Below are 24918 nucleotides of genomic sequence, written 5' to 3' on the forward strand. Positions count from 1 at the left end.
ATCACCAGTAGAAACATCCCAAGGCTTTATCACAAGTGTTAACGTTTTTGACCCCAAATCCTCGTGTGGTAGTTTGCTGGGCCAGACCTGTTTGAACGGCAGGAGTTCCCTTTGCTTAGATAAGATGGGTGTTGACTTGGCCTCTTTTGCCTGCTGCGGATCTCTTTCCCACAACATTTCCACTTGGCTTTCTGAGATATTGGGTGGTGGGTGGGTTTGCAGTGAGGAGAAGGGCCTTGGTCTCACCCTCCTCGGAAGCAGGGTGGGGGTACCAGGCCATTTTACTAACTTAGCCGATGGGCCCCTGACCGCGACCCAGAAAGCCTAGAAGGAGAGAGCCAGAGGGCCGGCCTGTTCCCTCTATTTATACTCCTGTCCCCCCTCCCTACCACTGGTTATTTTTAACCCACCTCTGAAGTCTGGCACGATGAGGCCCGGAGCTCCCTCTAGAGGTTTCAGTGTGCCACAAATAGCAGTTTTTAAAAAGCAGGATAGCCTTTTTAATTTACCAGTGTCTAAATTAATCTGCAAGATTAAAATGAAGACTTGGTAAATGAACTGATTTCACATCCAGCCCTTTTGGAGGTTGAATTTGTATTGCTAGGAACAGCCGAGAGCCTGCTTGATCCCCAAGCCTCTGAATCTGTGTGCAAAGTATTGGATATTAAAGTAGAAGATAGTTCTACAACTATGCTTTGTGGAATTCAGTTGTTTTCAAGTAAAGATATTTCTGAAGTTGGTTTAATGCTGGGAGGAAAGCTTCTGTTGTTAGTATTGGATAGAAATAGTTAAGGAATTAAATTTCAGTCAAGCCACCTTGTAATTTTATTTTTTCCTTCTGTATTTCAGGGTTTCGAAAAAACGATGAAATGAAAGCTATGGATGTTTTGCCAATTTTAAAGGAGAAAGTTGCATACCTTTCAGGTAAAGTTTAACTTTCCTAATCTGCTGTATTGTTCCTTCTGACTGCTTCTGACACAACATTGGTGACTGCAGAGACTAAAACACTGAACTGTCTCCCTGGCCACAACATATGAAAGCACTGGCATTTCACTGGACTTCAACTGTTTTATTCTTATGGCATGTTCAGGGCAAATTAGAGCCCTAGCACTTTATGCTGGCTAGAAGTCAGATACTGCTGGTAATTAAAAGATGTGTCTGTCATTCAGCATTTGGCTGTTTTTACCCCAATCGACAGGCCAGTTAAGCAAAACTGAGCACAAGTAGGACGGTGACCCTGCGCACATGTGGCCTTAGTTTCTTACGTCTACATTTCTGTGGCTACAAAACAGAGATACAGTTCTCTAGATCCAGGAGTCCTGGGTAGCGTAGGGCTTTGGCTGTTTCCTAGGGGACCCCATCCTCCATGCCCAGAACAGGATGGGCTGCTGTGCCTTTTTGGCACCAGTTTACTTGTTACAAAACAAAGGTTTGCAAGATTTTTCTGCTCTGCTTTAGCAGGAAGTAAATCTGTAGGTTGTCACGTGCTTTTAGGCAGTCTTCCTGGATGTGTTTCACTTGATAAAATTTTATCTTTCTCAAACAGAAGGCATACTGCATTGACTGACAGCTCCTCCTTGAACATGGTTTATTTTAAATTTATATCACTGGTTAGCTGCTTTTATGTGTTTTGTGTGCCTGTTGACATGTTTATTGGTGTACACTTAGGATGCAGCTTCCTATGATGACGTTGTTAATCTTGTTTTGCTTCAGGCCCAATAGTATTCTTTGGCTCCATTGCTGTTGATGACTTTGCAGAAGTAAATCTAATTCAGAATGCATTTGGAAGGTTTATAGGAGAGTGTAGGAAGCTAATGAAAAGAAGAGAGTGCTTTAAATTGTTGGGAATATATGTTAAAAAATTAAAAAAAAAATACTTGCAGCTTTTAATGCACTGAGATTTAAAAGCAACATTTGCTATTTTCTAATCATTTACTGACTAACTGCATAATATGGACCATTGCCAGTTTGCGAACTCCCTGGTTTTGTAGTTTACAGATAGATTTTAAAGTTAATGTAAAGAAAAGATTCTACTTAAAAATATTGGAGAATTAAGTAAGGGAGGCTTAAAGAAAGCTGACCCTGCATATTTGTTAGCTCTTCATTGATAAAGTCTCCATCAATGACGAGACCATCTGGTTCTTCTGTCCTCTCTTGTGTTTCTAAACCTCTTGTTATTCACCTTTCCTTTTTTCATTAAGCAAGTGGAGATGGACATGTAAAGAACAGTGGGAAGTTATGGTTGATGATTTGTATTCAGTCTTTTATTAGACAGGTAATTCAGAATAAATTATCAGACTTTATTTTTACCTAACCTGTCTATTAGAATAGAATTCCTTTTAACTAATGAAAGAAATAAAATCAGTTTTTTGGACTTTATCATAAATCCTTACTAACACCTTAATTTCTTTAGGGTTAATTAAAGTTATGCAACTTTATGCATAAAGTTATGCATAAAATTATGCATCTTTGGTTTTTTTTTTTCCTTTTTTTTTTAAATTAGAGAAGTTGTGAATTTACAGAACAGTCATACATAAAATAAAGGATTCCCATAAACCACCCCATCACAATGCCCTGCACTGCTGTGGGACATTTGTTACAATTGATGATAGCACATTTTTATAATTGTAATATTAATTAACTTAAGGTTCATTGTTTGTCTAGTGTAGTCCCATGGTTTAACTTAAGGTTTATTGTTTGTCTAGTGTAGTTCCATGGATTTTTTTTAAAAAAAAACATTTCTTCTGTTACCATATATACAACCTAACATTTCCTCCTTTAACCACATTCAGATATTCAGTGCTGTTAATTGCATTCACAATGTTGTGCTACCACTACCACCATCCATTACCAAACCATTTTCATTATTCTCAGTAGCAGTTCTGTAAACCTTACCTTCCCATTCCCTAAACACACCCTGTCCCCTGGTAACCTGTAATCTAGATTTTGACTCTGTGGGTTGGCTTATTCTAATTGTTTCAACTCGGTGAGATCATACAATATTTGTCCTTTTGTTTCTGGCTTATTTCACTCAACATGATGTCTTCAAGGTTCATCCATGTTGTTGCATGTATCAGGACTTCCTTTTTACGGCTGAATAATATTCCATTGTATGTATATACCATGTTTTGTTTATCCATTCAACAGCTGATAGACACTTGGGTTGCTTCTGTCTTTTGGCAGTTGTGAATAATGTTGCTATGAACGTTGATGTGCAAATGTCTGTTTGAGTCCCTGCTTTCGAATTTTTGGGTATCTAGTAGGGTGATTGTCAGGTCATATGGTAGTTCTATATTTAGCTTTCTGAGGAACCGCCAGACTGTCTTCCAGAGTGGCTGTACCATTTTGCATTCCTGCCAGCAGTGAATAAGTGCTCCAATTTCTCCACATTCTCTCCAACACTTGTAGTTTCCTGTTTGTTTAATAATGGCCATTCTAGTAGGTGTGAAATGATATCTCATGGTGGTTTTGATTTGCATTTCTCTGATGGCCAGTGATGTTGAGCATCTTTTCATGTACCTTCTGGACATTTGTGTATCTTCTTTGGAGAGATGTCTGTTCAAGTTCTTTGGACATTTTTAAATTGGGTTATTGATCTTTTTGTTGTTACACTGAAGGATTTCTTTTTATATTTTAATCCTTTATCAGATATGTGGTTTCCAAATATTTTCTCCCACTGTGTAGGTTATTTTACTTTCATCACAAAGCCCTTTGACAAGGCACAAAAGTTTTAATTTTGATATTTTGTTTATCTGTTTTTTCTTTTTGTTGCTTGTGCTTTGGGTATCAAGTCTAAGAAACCATAGCCTAACACAGGGTCATGAAGATGTTTCCCTATAATTTCTTCTATGAGTTTGATAGGTCCAGCTCTTACAGTAATGTATTTAATTCATTTTGAGTTGATTTTTGTGTATGGTATGAGGTAGGGGTCCTCCTTCTTTTGTTGGTAAATGGATATCCAGTTTTCCTAGCACCATTTGTTGAAGAGACTATTCTTTCCCAATTGAATGATCTTTGCCACTTTGCAAAAAATGAGTTGGCCATTAATGTGAGGGTTGATTTCTGAGCTCTCAATTCTATTCCATTGTTCTATGTCTGTCCTTGTGCCAGTACCGTGCTGTTTTGATTACTGTGGCTTTGTAGTTTTATTGGGAAGTGTAAGTCTTCCAACTTCATTGTTCTTTTTCAAGGTGGTTTTAGGTATTCAGGGCCCCTTTCCATTCCACATAAATTTGATGATTAGCTTTTCCATTTCTGCAAAGAAGGTTGCTGGAATTTTAATTGGGATTGTATTGAATCTATAAATTGCTTTTGGGAGTATTGATACCTTAACGGTATTTAGTTTTCCAATTCATGAACACATAATGTCCTTCCATTTATTTAGGCCTTTTTTGATTGCTTTTAGCAATGTTTTGTAGTTTTCTTTGTATGAGTCCTTTATATCCTTGGTTAAATTTATTCCTAGATATTTAGGTTTTTAGTTGCTGTTGTGAATAGAATTTTTTTTAGTGATTTCTTCTTTTGATTGTTCATTGCTTATATGTAGAAACACTACTGATTTGGGGGTGTTACTCAGCCCACCACTTTGCTGAACTCCTTTATTAGCTCTAGGAGCTTTGTTGTGATTTTTTCAGGATTTTCTGTATATAGGATCCTATCATCTGTGAATAGGGAAAGTTTTACTTCTTCCTCTCCAATTTGAATGCTCTTTATTTCTTTTTCTTGCCTGATTGCTCTGGCCAGAACTTCTAGTTCAGTGTTGAATAAGAGTGGTGACAGTGGCATCCTTGTCTTGTTCCTGATCTTAGAGGGAAAGCTTTCAATCTTTTATCATTAAGTAGATTCTTAACTGTGGGTTTTCCATATATACCCTTTATCATTTTGAGAAAGTTTCCTTCTATTCCTAGGTTCTTAGCGTTTTGAAAGAAAGTATGCTGTATTTTGTCAAGTGCCTTTTCTGCATCAGTTGAGATGCTCTGATCATGTGGGTTTTTCTTTCATTCTGTTAATGTGATAGTGTTGAACCACCCATGCACAGCAGGGATAAATCCCACTTGATTATGATGTGTATAATTCTTTTAATATGCTGTTGGATTTGGTTTGCTAGTATTTTGTTGATGATTTTCACGTCTATATTCATAAGATATATTGGTCTGTAGTTTCTTTTCTTGTGATATCTTTATCTGGCTTCAGTATGATGGTGGTGTTGCCCTTGTAGAATGTGTTAGGGAGTGTTCCCTGCTCTTCATTTCTTGGAAGGGTTTGAGTAGAATTGGACTGAGTCTTTTTGGAATGTTTGGTAGATTTCCCCTATGAATACATCTGGTCCTTGGCTTTTCTTTGTTGGGAGGTTTTTGATTACTGATTCAGTCTCTTTAATTGGTTGTAATTAGTTTGTTAGCATCTTCTGTTTCTTCTTGAGTTGTTTTAGGTAGTTTGTATGTTTCTAAGAATTTGTCTCATCTAGGTTGTCTAATTTCTTGGCAAACAGTTGTTCCCAATATCCTCTTATAGTCCTTTTGATTTTAGCAGGGTTGGTAGTAAAATACCCCTTTCCATTTCTGATTTTTGTCATTTGTATCCTCTCTCTTTTGTTCTTTGTCAGTCTAGGTAAAGGTTTGTTGATTCTGTTGACCTTTTCAAAGAACCAACTTTTGTCTTTATTATTTATATTTTTTTGTTTCCTATTTTGTTTATCTCTGCTCTGATCTTTCTTATTTCCTTCCTTCTGCTCACTATGGGTTTAGTTTGCTCTTCTTTTTCTAGTTCTTCCAGTTTGAAGTCCTTCTTTTTAATGTAAGTGGCTAGAGCTCTAGATTTCCCTCTCAGCACTGCCTTTGCTGCATCCCATAAGTTTTGGTATGTTGTATTTTTATTTTCATTTACCTCAAGATATTTCCTAATTTTGCTTCTGATTTTCTCTTTAACTCATTGATTGTTCGAGTATGTTGTTTAATTTCCAAATAGTTGTAAGTTTTCTGTTATTTACTCTGTTATTGATTTTAGCTTCATTCCTTTGTGGTCAGAGAATATATGTAGAATGATTTCAGTGTTTTTTTAATTTATTGAGACTTGTTTTGTGACCCAGCATATGGTCTATCCTGGAGAATGATCCATGTGCACTTGAGAAGAATGTGTATTCTGTATTCATTGGTTGCAGTGTTCTATATCTTGTCTGTTAGGTGTAGTTGATTTAGTGTATCATTCAAATCCTATACTCCCTTATTGATATTCTGACTGGATGTTCTATCCATTATGGAGAAGTAGTGCCTTGAAGTCTCCTACTATTAATCAGAACTGTCAGTTTCTTTCTTCAGATCTGTCACTATTTGCTTCCTATATTTTGGAACTTTGCTGTTAGGTGCACATATATTTATAATTGTTACTTCTTCCTGTTGAATTTCCCCCTTTATCAGAATATAATGATCATCTTTGTCTCTCGTAACTTTTTAATTTAACGTCTCTATTTTATTCATTATTAGTGTAACTGCCCCAGCTCTCTTTTGGTTACTACTTGCATGGTACATTTTTTCCCATCCTTTCACACTCAACCTACTTGTATGTTTTACTTTAAGGTGAGTCTGTTGCAGACAAATATAGTTGGGTCATCCTTTTTTATTCCTTCTGCCTATCTCTGCCTTTTGATTGGAGAGTTTAATCCCTTTGTATTTAAAGTCACTACTGATAATATATGACTTTCTTGTACTATTTTGCTGTTTAGCCTTTGTAAGTCTTAAATCATTTTTCTCCCTTCCATGAATGCCTACTTTTATATTTATGTGCTTTTTTTGTTTTGTACCATATTGTGTGCCTTCTCATTTCTTTCTGGATATATGATTGATACTTGTCCTTTATTTACCAGTTTTTAGACTAATAAAAAGTGACTACTGTGTTGTTGTTGTTGTTAAGTATCATTTTGAAGTTATTTGATGTTTCAATTTGTTGCATGTTTTTCTCTTATGCAGTTAAAAATGTTCCGTCTTTGGCCAGTGGGAGTGTTTTAGTTTCCTAGACTGCTTAAAGCAGATACCATGAAATTGTTTGGCTTAAACAATGGGAATTTATTCCAGCTGCCGATGGTCCTGGGCTCCTCTGTCACATGGCAAGGCACATCGAGGCGTCGGCTGGTCTCTCCCTTCTCTTCCGGGTTTCTTTGCTTTCAGCTTCTTGCTCCCATGGCTTTTGTCTCTCTCTGTATTCTTTCTGTTTATAAAAGACTCCAGTAATAGTTTGAAGACCCATCTTGATGGGGGTGGGCCACCCCTTAACTGAAGTAGCCTCATCAAAAGATCCTACTTACAATGAGTTCACACCCACAGGAATGGATTAAATTTAAATACTTGTTTTTCTGGGCACATCAGCTGTAAACCACCACCAGCAGCCTCTTCAGGTGGATTCCTGGTCCTTTGGCACCATACAGTAATAGAGCCTCCCTGTTAGCTGATGTGGCAAGATGTCTCAGACCCTTCTTTATGTTTCCTGCTTTCAATCTGGAATCAGCCATTTCTCTAAAGAGCTCTAGTTCCGACTGGATGGAGAAATGGCATGTAGAGACCACAATCTGAGTTCTAGGATGCTCATTGTTATTGGATTACTTGTTGTTTTTATGCTCCTTCAGGGAACAAATCCATGTTTGTTTGTTTTTTAATGAAAAAAGGACATCATGACTTAATACTAAAATTTCCAATTCAAAGTAGGGCTACAGATATTTTACTTTGACTATATACTTGTATCTCTTTGGTCTTATTCTCAAAATCTTAATTCCTACCTCCGTCAACATAATTACCCATTTACTTTGTAGTACTGATGTTATTACAATATAATTAACAAATGTAATTTAATGTTTTTGTTGTTCTTTTGTCCAAAGAATAAATGGTTTAAATATATATCCTTTAAAGTCACATGAAATAGTTCCATTCCCTGTGGATATGCTGTCAACTTGGACCATTTGTTTCTTTTTGCTTTACGTTTTTAAGGTTTATGAAAACAACAACCTGATTTTGCTTCATTGTCAAATAAAATTTGTATATCATTCCAGAGCCAAGATTTTAAATTAAGGAATAGTCAAAGAAATCTGGTTTCTGTCCTTGTCCCCTCTACCCTCCCCTCCCTCCCCACAGGAACTTTTTTTTTTTTTTAACTTGCTAAGTTTTATTTTATGCAACACATTTATACTTACTGACCAAGGTGTCAGATTGTTAACACAATGAAGCCCAGCGGCGCTGACTTTGAAATTAGAAGCTGGACAACTGTAGGCTTCTGTCATCTTGGAGGATGCGATTTACTCCTGTGTTGTTTTGCATAGGCCCAAGGAGAAACTGGGTGCGTGCTGATGAGTAGCTGCAAATGGAAACCATTTTCTTTCTTTTTCCATCTTCAGTGAAACTCATCCAGGATTTTGAAAGGAGTTCACAAGAAATTTCTGTTTCAAAGATGAATCACTAACAACATCTAACAACTGTTCATATTCTTGATCACAGAAACTGAGGTCAGAGAAGAAATGCCCCAAATTCACGAGAGCCAAAACTCACTACACTAGAATATTATTACTGTGTGCTATGGTAATATGCTTACTTGCTGTTTTGCTCTTACATGACTCAAAACTGCAGTTTAACAAGAGCATGTGAATTAGAAAGGTAAACTTGCTTTCACAGCCCAGAGGAAGCCTTTTAAAATTCTTTCTTAAATGTTTGGTTTATTCCTTACCCTTTTAAAATATGAGCAACTATATTCAGTCATCCATTCATCCATTTTCATATCCCATGCCTCTTGGTTAAACAGTAGTGTATAATGCACATTTTCTTCACCTTGCTTCATTTCACAAAATGTACTGGAGATCATTATACAGCAGTACAAATAGGGATTCCACATTCATTTTTACTCCATTGTGCAGAGATATCATAGTTTATTCAGACTGTTGCCTTTCGATGGACATTTGGTTTACTTTTTTATTGTCTCTGTATTTGGGGTTGTGTGGACATTCACACTTTGCATTTGGGGTATTAACAGGACCATGAGTTAGGGTTGCTGAGAGGAACTCAGTTCTTTATGTTCCAGTTTACAGGATTCTGCATTTTCTGGGAAGGGAAGTGGCCACCTCCTCCCCATCTTAAATGTCCGCTGCTGGCATCTAGGACAGTGAGGCGGCAGTAATGACCGAGTTAAATCAAATAAATGGAATAACTGGTGGAGTTAGAGAAAGCAGGTACTGCCAGAGGGCTGCCAAGCATGTGGTAGAGAGTCTCCTTTGACTGTTCATTAGAAATACTCTGTAAGCCAATTCCTGGTTCTGGAACCAGGCAGCAGGAGGCGAGCAAGCCAATTCCTGGTTCTGGAACCAGGCAGCAGGAGGCGAGCACACAAGGGATAGATAGGGCTGCTTGCCTGGATTGGTCTTCAGAGCAGGGGAGTTACTTTAACAGGGAGTATTGTCTGAGTGCAGACTTCTAGACAGCTGTAATTTCTCTCTTTTACATACTAGGCCCTTGCAGAGCATTTCCTTTGTAAAAGTCTGCTTTTTATGGTCAGGGTAAGTTAGACTGTTGCTTGCATCTAGATGTGAGTGTAAGGACTACTTTTCATTTATGTTGTAATCCAAAAATTGAAATGAGGACCAGAGAAAGAAAAGTATAGATGGGTCATTGAAATTCACATTATATACCTCAAAACGAGCTTGCCTTCCTTACAAGAAAAGTTCATTCTAACTGGGTGAAAGGTGAGTTTTTACTTCATTTAAAGAAAAGGGGTTGAGTGCCACGTGTTGTCTTTGACTGTGTAATAAGTCTGCCACTTCATGAGTCAGCATGTTAGCCAGTACCTCTGTGCCCTGCAGCAGCACGTGGTGAAAAGTGAAATGGCTTTGTGTTCCCTGTCATCACTTTTTAGGGAATACCTTTTCTCGGTCACCTGGAAAGAGGGACCTAATTTGCTTTTTGCTCTACATGCCAGCAGCCGGAAAGCCTCTTATTCAATTCAGATCACTCCCAGTTTGAACCACTTTTGAAGGTTCTGGAGAATAGCTGGTTCCTTAAGCTGGTGCAGTAAACTGATTGAACTCCTTGCAGGCTGGGGCGGTGCCATCAGTCCTCACTAATTCAGCTGATATTCCAGTGTCTCGTGGGACCCAGGAAAGAGGACAAGGCCCCTGCCCGTGGGGCTTAGAGCCACAGAGAAGACAAAAATGGAACCCGAGTTTACACCTGGGGAGAGGCTCGAGTGTTCCCAGAGGGGCGGGAACGCCGAGGCAGGGATCTGCCCCCGCTTTGGTGTCAGCAAAGACCACCTGGGGAGGGGGCACAGCCGCCCAGGGGAAAGCGGAGGAGGAGGGCTTAGTGCGGGAGAGGAGTGGGGGAGTGCCGGCTGAGGGTGCACGGGGAATGGCCCTGGATTGCCACTTCTGTACCATTAAGCTGAGAGGACAGCGACTGTGTTGGATGTACTTGGTTCCACCTTAAAGGGAAGCAGATCGGAACTTAAGTTTTCTTAAAGGAACTGCTGCTTACATTTGATTTGGATCACTGGTGGCTTTTCATTAGCTTTAACCTCAAGTTGTGTTAGACACATTTCTAGTTTTCATGTGTTCTCTGTGGGATATTTTTTTAATTTTGTGTGTGTGTGTGTGTGTGTGTGTAAAACAAAGTCTGCTGTTTTAACCATTTTTAAGTGTACAACTCAGTGGCATTAGTTGCCTTTACAGTGTTGTGCTGCCATCAACACCATCCTTTACTGTTCTAGTTTCCCAGCTTCTGAAACAAATACTGTACAGTGGGTTGGCTTAAACAGTGGGGATTTATGGGCTCACAGTTTTGATACTAGAAGTTCAAAATCAAGGTGTCAGCAAGGCGATGCTTTCTCCCTGAAGACTGTGGCGTTCTGGGGCTGGCTCCGGCGTATATGTGGGGCTCCTTGGCTTCCCGTCAAATGGCAATGTCCTCTCCCTTCTCTTCCGGCTTCTGCCTTCTTGTGGCTTCTCTGCCACATCCAGTTTCCTTTGCCTCTGAGACCTCAGCCCTATTGGATTAAAGCCCACCCTCCTTCAGTTTGGACATACCGCTAACAGAGGTCCTATAAATGGGTTCACACCCACAGGACCAGGGATTGTATCTGAACATGCCTTTTGTAGGGAGCATGATTCAATCCCTGGCATATATCAAAACTTTATCATCACTCAAAACAGAACCTCTGTACCCATTAAGCAGTAAGTCCCATCCCCCCACCCGCTGCTCTTGGTAACCTCTAATCTACTTTGTTTCTATAAATTTACTTATTTTAGATATTTCTTGTAGGTGCAGTCATTCCATATTTGTCCGTTTGTGTCTAGCTTATTTTATTTAGTATGTCTTCAAGGTTCATCCATGTTGTAACATGTTATCAGAACTTCATTCCTTTTTATCGCTGAATAATACTCCATTGCACATGTATACCTCATTTGTTTATACATTCATCTGTTGGTGGACATTTGGGTTGTTTCCACCTTTTGGCAATTGTGAATAATGCTGTGTGAACATCAGTGTGCAAATGTCTGAGTCCCTACTTTCAGTTCTTTGTATGGGATGCTTTTTGACCTCCTTGTGACTTTCCAGGGAAGTAGGAGCACACTAACCCCTTCCATTATTACTGATTATTATCTTTGTTCTGCAAAAGTTTTAACTTGTAAACACTATACATACATTAAAGAAAACATTTTAAAACTTAGATTTAGAGATTTGAAATCTTTTCATCTTGTATGTGTCATGCTCATTTGCAAAGTAAACTATCTCGTCTCCAGACACCAGTCGTGGGAATACTGATGAACACCTTTCCAAAGAACGGCATTCGGTACCTTGTCTGGGTATTTCCAATACTTGTGATGAATGAAACTTCTCTGTATTCAATTCATCTTCTCAAAGTCTGCCCCCCTGTGGGTCATTTCAGAGACAGTTAGTTCTTCGCTACTGGGAGACGGGGACGCTAAGATGAGTCAGTGGCGAGGGAGGCTGACAGACAGGCACCCATTTGGTGTCTGGTGATGACAGCCTTGGAACAGGCGTGGGAGCAGAGAAGAGGGAGGGAGGGGGCTGCCTCCAGGGTTCCTGCAGGGTGAAGAGGAGTTCAGGGGCTGGTGAGGCATTTCAGGCAAGGGAATAGTACAAGGAAGAAGTTGAAAAGAATTTGTGTTAGGAGGATAAAGAAACAGTTGGGGAGAGGGGGTGTAGGCAGGCAATAATGGGGGATAAGGCCAGATCCTGGGGTATTTGTTTTTAGGCTATAGGCACTGGGTGCCATTGCAGATTTTGAAGCAGAAGAGTGATCTGATAGACCTGTCAGGTGGGTTTGGGGGCAGCCTGAAGGGTAGATTGGGAGGGGAAGAGGGCAGAGGCTGGGAGGCCAGTGTAAGAGGCAGCTGTTGTCATTCAAGCAGCCCTAATAGGGGCTTTAGATTTGAGATAAGTTTAGTTAGGGGGAAAAAAAAAGGAATTAGCAGTATTGTGGACCTACAGTTGAAGGTGAGAAAAACGGAGGACGAGCCCCTGGAGGTTTCCAGCTCAGGGCTGGAGCCAGGGCGGGGAGGTTGGCATGGGATCTCGGTGGGCGCTGCCAGCTGCCCCTGGGCCTGCAGAGCTTCCCCTGGGGGTGACTCAGAACCCGGGGGCCTTTGCGGCCGTTCTGGGCATCACTGCTCAAGAGATCAAGCTTCCTGAATTTCTGCCGTTTACAAGAGGGACATTAAGTGTCACTGGGCCATAAGGGGAAACACAGGCATTTATAGTTTTAATGTAGGAGCTTTCAGCCTTCCTTCTTATATTAAACCTTAGTTCTAAGTTCACTTAGCATCTGTGTTTCTATGGAATATTCACCAAACATTTCAGTTTTTAACTTACTTTAATAACTGAGTAGGTATTTTTAGTTAACTCTGGAATGTGGAAGAGGAATCCATTCATTCACTAAGTGTTTCTTGAGCACGTGTTCTATGCCAGTCATGTTCTAGACCTTGACTCCTTAGCAGTGGACAAAACAGGCAAAAGTGCCTGCCCACGTGGAGCTTGTACTCTAGTGAGGGAGACAGGCACGCACAAAGAAGGTATAAATCATATAGTTTACTAGCCGGCGATCAGTGCTTTAAGGAGAAATAAAATGGGGGATGGGAGAGTCGAGAGGATGTGGTTTTCATAGGAATTGAAAATAAAACAGCATCATCATGAATAAAAACTGTCCTTTTTTGTTTGTTTTTTTGGATAGACAGATAACCCTTCATATGCTATTGGTCTTTGATTACAGACATGTCCAAGTCTGGAGACTGCAGAACGTTATCACATCTCTATCCTGTGTCGTTGGTAGGGGCAAGAAATGGACTTCCTGGCCTGCTCTTGCCAGTGCACACACTAAGGCCCCGAGTTTGCAGGCTGTCGCATGCCCGCTTGCCTCCCCGTCAGCCTGTGGTTTGATCTTGAGCACCTGTGTGCACCTTTCGGCTGAGCCGCCGCATTGCTGTTTTCATTAGTGGGGGAACAGGGACTGGAACTTTGAGCTTGTAACTTTTCTGCATTATAAATCTGATGGTATTTTCATTTGGGTATCTTCTATGACATTGGCAACCCACCTGAGTCTTGGGGAATATCATTTAAAGACGTCTGTGGAATTGATTTTTTTTTTTTTTTTCTAGCTTTTTTTTTTTTTTTTTTTAATCATCATTTTATTGAGATATATTCACATACCACGCAGTCATACAAAACAAATTGTACTTTCAATTGTTTACAGTACCATTACATAGTTGTACATTCATCACCTAAATCAATCCCTGACACCTTCATTAGCCCACACACAAAAATAACAAGAATAATAATTAGAGTGAAAAAGAGCAATTGAAGTAAAAAAGAACACTGGGTACCTTTCTCTGTTTGTTTCCTTCCCCTACTTTTCTACACATCCATCCATAAACTAGACAAAGTGGAGTTTGGTCCTTATGGCATTCCCAATCCCATTGTCACCCCTCATAAGCTACATTTTTATGCAACTGTCTTCGAGATTCATGGGTTCTGGGTTGTAGTTTAATAGTTTCAGGTATCCACCACCAGCTACCCCAATTCTTTAGAACCTAAAAAGGGTTGTCTAAAGTGTGCGTAAGAGTGCCCACCAGAGTGATCTCTCGGCTCGTTTTGGAATCTCTCTGCCACTGAAGCTTATTTCATTTCCTTTCACATCCCCCTTTTGGTCAAGAAGATGTTCTCCATCCCACGATGCCGGGTCTACATTCCTCCCCGGGAGTCATATTCCACGTTGCCAGGGAGATTCACTCCCCTGGGTGTCTGGTCCCACGTAGGGGGGAGGGCAGTGATTTCACCTTTCAAGTTGGCTTAGCCAGAGAGAGAGGGCCACATCTGAGCGACAAAGAGGCATTCAGGAGGAGACTCTTAGGCACAAATATAGGGAGGCCTAGCCTCTCCTTTGCAGCAACCGTCTTCCCAAGGGTAAAACTTATGGTAGAGGGCTCAACCCATCAAACCACCAGTCCCCTATGTCTGTGGTCTTGTTAGCAACCATGGAGGTGGGGTAGGCGAATACCCCTGCATTCTCCACAGGCTCCTCAAGGGGGCACTACAATCTTTTTTTTTTTTTTTTCCTTGTTTGTCTTTTTTCTTTTTTCTTTTTTTTTTTTAACTTTCCCTTCTTTTTTAAATCAACTGTATGAAAAAAAAAGTTAAAAAGAAAACAAACATACAATAAAAGAACATTTCAAAGAGACCATAACAAGGGAGTAAGAAAATGACAACTAACCTAAGATAACTGCTTAACTTCCAACATGTTCCTACTTTACCCCAAGAAAGTTACCTAATATAGCAACATTTCAGTGAACTTGTTCCTACTACATCCATCAGAAATTAACAGACCATAGTCATTTCTGGGCATCCCCAGAACGTTAAATAGCTTATCTGTTCTTCTTGGATTATTGTTCCCCCTTCCTTAATTGCTCTCTACTGCTAGTTCCCCTACATTCTACATTATAAACCATTTGTTTTACATTTTTCAAAGTTCACATTAGTGGTAGCATATAATATTTCTCTTTTTGTGCCTGGCTTATTTCGCTCAGCATTATGTCTTCAAGGTTCATCCATGTTGTCATATGTTTCACCAGATCGTTCCTTCTTACTGCCGCGTAGTATTCCATCGTGTGTATATACCACATTTATTTATCCACTCATCTGTTGAAGGACATTTGGGTTGTTTCCATCTCTTGGCAATTGTGAATAATGCTGCTATGAACATTGGCGTGCAGATATCTGTTCGTGTCACTGCTTTCCGATCTTCCGGGTATATACCGAGAAGTGCAATCGCTGGATCGAATGGTAGCTCTATATCTAGTTTTCTAAGGAACTGCCAGACTGACTTCCAGAGTGGCTGAACCATTATACAGTCCCACCAACAATGAATAAGTGTTCCAATTTCTCCACATCCCCTCCAGCATTTGTAGTTTCCTGTTTGTTTAATGGCAGCCATTCTAACCGGTGTTAGATGGTATCTCATTGTGGTCTTAATTTGCATCTCTCTAATAGCTAGTGAAGCTGAACATTTTTTCATGTGTTTCTTGGCCATTTGTATTTCCTCTTCAAAGAACTGTCTTTTCATATCTTTTGCCCATTTTATAATTGGGCCATCTGTACTATTGTCATTGAGTTGTAGGATTTCTTTGTATATGCAAGATATCAGTCTTTTGTCAGATACATGGTTTCCAAAAATTTTTTCCCATTGAGTTGGCTGCCTCTTTACCTTTTTGAGAAATTCCTTTGAGGTGCAGAAACTTCTAAGCTTGAGGAGTTCCCATTTATCTATTTTCTCTTTTGTTGCTTGTGCTTTGGGTGTAAAGTCTAGGAAGTGGCCTCCTAATACAAGGTCTTGAAGATGTTTTCCTACATTATCTTCTAGGAGTTTTATGGTACTTTCTTTTATATTGAGATCTTTGGTCCATTTTGAGTTAATTTTTGTGTAGGGGGTGAGGTAGGGGTCCTCTTTCATTCTTTTGGATATGGATATCCAACTCTCCCAGCCCCATTTGTTGAAAAGACCATTATGGCTCAGTTCGGTGGCTTTGGGGGCCTTATCAAAGATCAGTCGGCCATAGATCTGAGGGTCTATCTCTGAATTCTCAATTCGATTCCATTGATCTATATGTCTATCTTTGTGCCAGTACCATGCTGTTTTGGCAACTGTGGCTTTATAATAAGCTTCAAAGTCAGGGAGTATAAGTCCTCCCACTTCGTTTTTCTTTTTTAGAGTGTGTTTAGCAATTCGAGGCATCTTCCCTTTCCAAATAAATTTGATAACTAGCTTTTCCAAGTCTGCAAAGTAGGTTGTTGGGATTTTGATTGGGATTGCATTGAATCTGTAGATGAGTTTGGGTAGAATTGACATCTTAATGACATTTAGCCTTCCTATCCATGAACATGGAATATTTTTCCATCTTTTAAGGTCCCCTTCTATTTCTTTTAGTAGAGTTATGTAGTTTTCTTTGTATAGGTCTTTTACATCTTTGGTTAAGTTTATTCCTAGGTACTTGATTTTTTTAGTTGCTATTGAAAATGGTATCTTTTTCTTGAGTGTCACTTCCGTTTGTTCATTTCTAGCATATAGAAACATTACTGACTTATGTGCATTAATCTTGTATCCCGCTACTTTGCTAAATTTGTTTATTAGCTCTAGTAGGTGTATCGTTGATTTCTCAGGGTTTTCTAGATATAAGATCATATCATCTGCAAACAATGACAGTTTTACTTCTTCTTTTCCAATTTGGATGCCTTTTATTTCTTTGTCTTGCCAGATTGCCCTGGCTAGCACTTCCAGCACAATGTTGAATAACAGTGGTGACAGCGGGCATCCTTGTCTTGTTCCTGATCTTAGAGGGAAGGCTTTCAGTCTCTCACCATTGAGTACTATGCTGGCTGTGGGTTTTTCATATATGCTCTTTATCATGTTGAGGAAGTTTCCTTCAATTCCTACCTTTTGAAGTGTTTTTGTCAAAAAGGGATGTTGGATTTTGTCAAATGCTTTTTCAGCATCTATTGCGATGATCAATTGATTTTTCCCTTTTGACTTGTTAATGTGTTGTAATACATTGATTGTTTTTCTTATGTTGAACCATCCTTGCATGCCTGGAATGAACCCCACTTGGTCATGGTGTATGATTTTTTTAATGTGTCTTTGGATTCGATTTGCAAGTATTTTGTTGAGGATTTTTGCATCTATATTCATTAGGGAGATTGGCCGGTAGTTTTCCTTTTTTGTAGCATCTTTGCCTGGTTTTGGTATTAGATTGATGTTAGCTTCATAAAATGAGTTAGGTAGTGTTCCATTTTTTTCAGTGTTTTGAAAGAGTTTGAGTAAGATTGGTGTCAGTTCTTTCTGGAAAGTTTGGTAGAATTCCCCTGTGAAGCCATCTGGCCCTGGGCATTTATTTGTGGGAAGATTTTTGATGACTGATTGGATCTCTTTGCTTGTGATGGGTTGGTTGAGGTCTTCTATTTCTTCTCTGGTCAGTCTAGGTTGTTCATATGTTTCCAGGAAATTGTCCATTTCTTCTACATTATCCAGTTTGTTGCCATACAGTTGTTCATAATATCCTCTTATAATTTTTTAAATTTCTTCAGGATCTGCAGTTATGTCACCTTTTTCATTCATTATTTTGTTTATATGGGTCTTCTGTCTTTTTGATTTTGTCAGTCTAGCTAGGGGCTTGTCAATCTTGTTGATCTTCTCAAAGAACCAACTTTTGGTGATATTTATCCTCTCTATTGTTTTTTTGTTCTCTATGTCATTTATTTCTGCTTTAATCCTTGTTATTTCTTTTCTTCTACTTGGTTTGGGATTGGTTTGCTGTTCATTTTCTAGCTTCTTCAGTTGATCCATTAGTTCTTTGATTTTGGCTCTTTCTTCCTTTTTAATATATGCGTTTAGTGCTATAAATTTCCCCCTTAGCACTGCTTTTGCTGCATCCCATAGGTTTTGGTATGTTGTGTTCTCATTTTCATTCCTCTCTATATATTTAGCAATTTCTCTTGCTATTTCTTCTTTAACCCACTGATTGTTTAGGAGTGTGTTGTTTAACCTCCAGGTATTTGTGAATTTTCTAAGTCTCTGATGGTTATTGACTTCTAATTGTATTCCATTGTGGTCAGAGAATGTGCTTTGAATAATTTCAATCTTTTTAAATTTATTGAGGCTTGTTTTATGTCCCAGCATATGATCTATTCTGGAGAAAGTTCCGTGAGCACTAGAAAAGTATGTGTATCCTGGTGATTTGGGGTGTAATGTCCTGTAGATGTCTGTTAAATCTAATTCATTTATCAGATTGTTTAGGTTTTCAATTTCCTTATTGGTCTTCTGTCTGGTTGATCTATCTATAGGAGAGAGTGATGTGTTGAAGTCTCCCACAATTATTGTGGAAACATCAATTGCTTCCTTTAGTTTTGCCAGTGTTTCTCTCATGTATTTTGTGGCACCTTGATTGGGTGCATAGACATTTATGATTGTTATTTCTTCTTGCTGAATTGCCCCTTTTATTAGTATGTAGTGGCCTTCTTTGTCTCTCAAAACATCCCTGCATTTGAAGTCTATTTTATCTGAGATTAATATTGCTACACCTGCTTTCTTTTGGCTGTAGCTTGCATGAAATATTTTTTTCCATCCTTTCACTTTCAGTTTCTTTGTGTCCCTGTGTCTAAGATGAGTCTCTTGTATGCAACATATTGATGGTTCATTTTTTTTGATCCATTCTGCGAATCTATATCTTTTAATTGGGGAGTTTAATCCATTTACATTCAACGTTAAAACCGTGAAGGCATTTCTTGAATCGGCCATCTTATCCTTTGGTTTATGTTTGCCATATTTTTCCCTCTCTCTATTAATATCCTTTATTGTACCCATACCGAATCTCTTTAGTACTGAACCTTTCTCCAAGTCTCTCTGTCCTGTCTTTGTTTCTCTGTCTGTAGGGCTCCCTTTAGTATCTCCAGTAGGGCAGGTCTCTTGTTAGCAAATTCTCTCAGCATTTCTTTGTCTGTGAAAAATTTAAGCTCTCCCTCAAATTTGAAGGAGAGCTTTGCTGGATAAAGTATTCTTGGCTGGAAATTCCTCTCACTCAGAATTTTAAATATATCGTGCCACTGCCTTCTTGCCTCCATGGTGGCTGCTGAGTAGTCACTACTTAGTCTTATGCTGTTTCCTTTGTATGTGGTGAATTGCTTTTCTCTTGCTGCTTTCAGAACTTGCTCCTTCTCTTCTATGTTTGACAGTGTGATCAGTATATGTCTCGGAGTGGGTTTTTTTGGATTTATTCTATTTGGAGTTCGCTGAGCATTTATGATTTGTGTATTTATGTTGTTTAGAAGATTTGGGAAGTTTTCCCCAACAATTTCTTTCAATACTCTTCCTAGACCTTTACCCTTTTCTTCCCCTTCTGGGACACCAATGAGTCTTATATTTGGACGTTTCATATTATCTATCGTATCCCTGAGGTCCATTTCGATGTTTTCAATTTTTTTCCCCATTCTTTCTTTTATGCTTTCATTTTCCATTCTGTCATCTTCCAGGTCACTGATTCGTTGTTCAACTTCCTCTGGTCTTGTACTATGAGTGTCCAGAATCTTTTTAATTTGGTCAACAGTTTCTTTAATTTCCATAAGATCATCCATTTTTTTATTTAGTCTTCAATGTCTTCTTTATGCTCTTCTAGGGTCTTCTTGATTTCCTTCATATCCCGTACTATGGTCTCATTGTTCATCTTTAGTTCTTTGAGTAGCTGCTCTAGGTGCTGTGTGTCTTCTGGTCTTTTGATTTGGGTGCTTGGGCTTGGGTTATCCATATCGTCTGGTTTTTTCATATGCTTTATAATTTTCTGTTGTTTTTGGCCTCGTGGCATTTGCTGAACTTGATAGGGTTCTTTTAGGGCTTGTAGACCTACTGAAGTCCTTATCTCTAATTTATCAGATCTACAGCTTCGTGGAGTACACTTTCTCTAACTAACCAGCAGGTGGCGTCCACGAGCCACCTGTTCTCCACAAGCCAGTTCTCCCCTGCTTAGCCTTTTTGGTGAGTGGGGGTGTGAGTCTTGTGGGGCCCAATTGGTGTACCAAGCTTGCGTGTGTAGTTGGTGTTGCCTGCCCTGTATGTGGGGCGTGTTTCTGGGCAGTCGGAGAGGGGGGGTGGCCCTAACAATCAAATCTCCCTGATGATCCTAGAGTTTTAAAGGTGCTGCAATAGTCTAATCCTTCAGTTCAGTCCTGCCACAGTTTGTCTCTGCCACTGACCCACAAGTCTTTGGTATTGGCGTATGGCTCCTGAGACTTGCAAGTGGGCCCCTCTTCCAGGCTGTGCACCCCGGGTCCTCTGTTGAGGGATGACTGTGCTATGTCACAGGTGAGTGCCGTCCCCCCAGGGCAGTTCTGGGCTGCTGGGCTGTGTAGGGAGGCTCCCAGTCTGCTCAAATGATGGCTGAATGGGGCTTTGTTAATTCACACTGCTCCACCTTCCCAGCTCTGGGACATTCAGCTGAGGTTGCAGGGAAGGCTAATGTCCACGCCCAGTTTTGTGGTGTGTGCCTGTTATTTGAAGCACTTCCGTCACACTGGGTTGTCTGGGGCAGCTCTGGGCTATGGGGCTGGCGATGGGCAGGAGTGTTTCCTGTCCACCAGGATGGTGGCTGTGAGCGGACACCCCCCTTTTCTTGGGAAGTTGTGTTGTTTATTGAATTTTCTCAGCCACTGGATTATTGCCTTTTGTCTCAGAGCTCTCTTAGTTCTGCTCTTGACTTGACGTGCCGAAATTGCAATTCTTTGAAGCTTTCTGTATTGGGCTTCTTAGAGTAATTGTTTTAGAAAAAGAAAAAAGGATTTAAAAAAAAAAAAAAAAAAAAAAACGGCCCTCCTCAGAGATCTAATGGGTTATTGAAATGCTAATAGACGAAGCAACCAGGGTCATTAAGGAAAGGTCCACAGGGCAGAGAGATCAGCTTTTCTTCGGGATTTGCATATGCGCCTCAGGGCCTGAGCTCGGGCTTGAGCTCTGCCCTTCCCCCTTCTATGTTCACCAGAACTCCAAAAATCTTCCGCTTTTATTTTGGAGTTTTTCGTGTTGTTTTTTTTCTATGCCTGTCTCCTCTCTGCTGGGCTGGCTGCTCTCAGAGTCTCTGGTGTCTGGTCTCAGTCTATCTATGGTTGGAGTTTGAATCAGTAGAATGAGTTTCCGATAAGAGCAGCCACTGCACTTCTCCCTTCTCCTTCCCGGAGCTGACAGCCCCTCCTCCCAGGGGACTGAGCCTGGCAGGGAGGGGCGCGGGTCCCCTGGCCGCAAAAACTTACAGATTTCGCTGATCTCAGCAGTTCCACGTTTTCATGAGTGTTGTATGAAGTATGCCCAAAGTCAGATTGCTCTGTGGTGTCCAGTCCACGCAGTTCCTGGCTTTTTACCTACTTTCCTGGAGGAGTAACTAAAACTTACAGCTCACCAGTCTGCCATCTTGCCCCGCCTCCTGTGGAATTGATTTTAACCTTGAGGTTCTAGAGTTAAGTTCCTTTGTGTCAGCCCTACATTTTGTCTGTTCTGAGATGTTTTCTTGACCTTACTGGGAGAGGTCAACGGAGCTGTTGACTGTGACATGCCTTTGATTCAAGGCTGCATCCTGTTGCAGAGAGGTTAGCATTTGAAAGAGAGAAAATTCTTAGAATTATTTAAATAGAGAGTGTGCATTTTTCACTTCATAAATGACTTTTGACGAAGTTGTAAAACTCTCCTAGTGATTTCTCCAGAATTGTTTTGTGGGAGAAAGAATACACAGAGTGGGATCTGTGCCTCCCCCACCCCATGTTAAAATTCAGTTTTGGGTGTGAATAAGCTTTTCTTAGGGCATGAATGACAGCCTGTTTGGTGGGGTGACTTGCTAGGAAGTCTTAGGGACCTCCTTGTCAGTGCTGTTAACTTGAGGGAAATGTTTACAGTTGAAAGTTGAAAAGGAGTACAGTGGAGTTGGTCAGTTCTTCTGCACTTAGCTGCATTTAGTCCTCATTTCCGGAATGAACAGAGTGGCCACATGAGGTGTGCGTACCTGAATTCTTCTCACATAACTTTCTTTGGCAGATTTTGCATTCTTCTTTTACCCACGGCGGAGAATGCCTTGCTTGCATGGCTGGGTGCCATGACGACAGAGGGAAGAGACTCTAAAATGGGTCACTGGCATTTTAAACAAACATTTTAAAAATTCGCAATGGTGTCTGGAAAAATGTTAGGTGGTGTTCTTCTCTTACCAACAAAGAAATGTTTTACCCAAATTATACATACGATATTTTTAAAAGCTTAAGTTTCTGTCATATGCATAGTGAACTTATTCTTGATCAAGGTGATAGACTCGTTTTTGTAAAGAATGGAAAATGGTGGGAAATAGAAAACACTGAAACTGTTACCTGTCTTGGCTTGGGGAGGGCAAAGATTAGGTATCATAACAAAAGAAGAAGGCTGATGACTATGGTTTGTCTCATAGACAGTAAAAGATATAAACTCTATTGAAATGTGTATGTATTTGTTTTGAGACAAAGGATAAAACAAAAGGTTTTACCTTTTTTCCTAATGTAACTAGCCCTTGGGTCGATCAGTGGGCCAGCATTTACTGATCTGCTCTGCACGGAGCTTGATGCCATCTCCCAGGAGGAAGTCAGTACTGTCCCACTAGGGCAAGTGTGTTGAGAGCCCCAGTCCTTCGGGCTGTCAGCTGCTACAGGATGTCCCAGTGATTTACAAAGATTCATAGTGATGGGAGTTAGAGTTCATGGGAGATAGGGGTACAGAGGGTTGACTTCTGAGCAAGAAAGTGAAAAACAGGAAAATATAAGGAAGATACCTCTGCTACCTTTGCAGATGATTTTTGGTACAAAGAAAAAAAAATAAGAGTTTCATACTGTAACTTGAATTTTGAGATCTCATTATATACTGCTGAAGAGAGATGACCAGAATTGTAAAACTAAATGAAAGATCCACTTGGGAAGGTTGAATTTTCTTTCTTTACTGAATACCCTGATAGAAGTAATGAAATAAATGCAGCAGTTTCACCAAACATGTTCAGTGATCCCAAGCAGACTTCATTAGGGTTGGATGTATGTTAGTGAGAATATATTGCTGCCTCTCATAGGCAAATAGTCTGAGTATATACTTCTAGTGTGTCATGTAATTTTTTTAAGCCCTTAAACTAATTTAGTTCTGCTTTAAAATTCTTACATGCCAAGCTTGTGTGTGTGGTGGGGGGCGTGGTGTTGGGAGACTGGTGATGTTTGACTCTTGGGGGCCAGGTACTGACCTGTAGATTGGAGGATACCATGGGGCACAGATTATAAAAAGCAGTCATCAGTATAAAGTTGAGGAGCATCCCTTTTTTTTCTTTTAAGAGTTAAAACCCAGTGTTGCTGGTAGCGAAGTGAGAGCTTGGAATGTCAGGGAGGGAAAGGGAGGAGGGCATGAGGGTGAAAATGAGAGGGAGGTGAGAGAGAGGCCGCGGGTGCCAGTGGGGTGGTTGCTTGAGGCGAGTGAGGCACACATACACGCAAACTTTCTTTCACTCCAAAATAAAACTGAAGAAAAGAAGAAACACATTGAAAGAAAAGGACGAGGCCACCTGTAAATCTTCCATGTGGGTCGCAGAACTCCCTGGCTTTTTCCTCAGAGGTCCAGAGAGGAGACCAAGTGCCTCACCACATCTCGGACAGAACCAGGACTCTTACACCTGCCGAGTCCTTCCTTTCTTTTTTTGAGGGAATGAGTGATGACATTGGACTTCCCGCAGCATGTCCAGAGTCCTGCCATGTCTTGTTTTTGTCTAAGTGTGTCCAAATGTCTGTTTTCTAGGTGGCAGAGACAAACGTGGAGGCCCCATCTTAACCTTCCCAGCCCGCAGCAATCACGACAGAATACGACAGGAGGACCTCAGGAGGCTCATCTCGTACCTGGCCTGCATCCCCAGGTAAGTTCTGTGTGGCTTGAGGTTTGTCGTTTCCTTCACCCTTCCAAGCAGACAAAGTAGTGTGCAATTAAAATCCATGATCTTCCTCCTTATTTCCATTTTGTGACCTTTACTATCTTGTTTAAAACAATTCTGGGTACAGGGACCTCAAGATCCTATACTTGTTTTGAGGTGAAGAGCTTTGCCTGTTGAAGGTAGATTTGGGACACTTACTTGGCTTTAGGATGTGGCTCTTGAGGTGGAAGTAGAGTCACCACTGACAATTCTGGTCCTGCGACGCAGTGCACTGGATGATCAGAAATTTGAGTGCTATTTTGGTCATACCTGTAAGTCTTCATACAGAGCTTCAGTCCTTAAAGGCATTTTGCTGCTTTGTGGCATGAAGTTGTGGGGCATTGTTGTAGTTTCCTAAGCAGCTGAAGGCAGGTGCCATAAAATGATTCTGCTGAAACAATGAGGATTTATTAGCTTACATTTGAGGCTGTGAGAATATCCAAATCAAGACATCCTCAAGACAATGTTTTCTTCCTGAAGACTGGCTGCCAGCCATCCTGGACTCCTCTGCCACATGGCAAGGGCACATGGCAGCATCTGCTGGTGTCTTCCTTCTCTTCTGGGTTTCGGTGCTTTCGGCTTGCTTCTGTGGCTTTTCTCTCTGAATTCCTTCTGTGTACAAAGGACTCCAGTAAGAGGATTAAGACCCATCCTGAACGAGGTGGGTCACACCTTAAGAAGTAGCCTTATCAAAAGATTCTACATACAATGGGTTCATACCCACAGGAATGGATTAACTTTAAGAAAATGATTCTCTGGGGTAAATACAGTTTCAAACCACCACAGGCATTAAAAATCTTTACCTGCTAATATGCCAGGCTGTCAATTTTGGGAACTCCCTTAAAATCCAAGTCCACTCCCCCATTTCCAGACATGTGAGATTTTAGGATGTG

At 40.3% G+C, this 24918-nt stretch overlaps 1 protein-coding gene across 1 annotated transcript in view; it reads left to right on the forward strand.

The window, feature by feature from the left end:
• Positions 1-24918, forward strand: part of TRIO (trio Rho guanine nucleotide exchange factor) — a 409289-nt gene that overhangs the window by 141274 nt on the left and 243097 nt on the right. The window contains 2 exon segments of the mRNA XM_037798879.1: positions 850-924; positions 23857-23971. Coding sequence (XP_037654807.1) covers positions 850-924; positions 23857-23971 — 190 coding nt within the window.

Source organism: Choloepus didactylus, chromosome 11 (assembly GCF_015220235.1).
Source record: "Choloepus didactylus isolate mChoDid1 chromosome 11, mChoDid1.pri, whole genome shotgun sequence".
Taxonomy (NCBI): domain Eukaryota; kingdom Metazoa; phylum Chordata; class Mammalia; order Pilosa; family Megalonychidae; genus Choloepus; species Choloepus didactylus.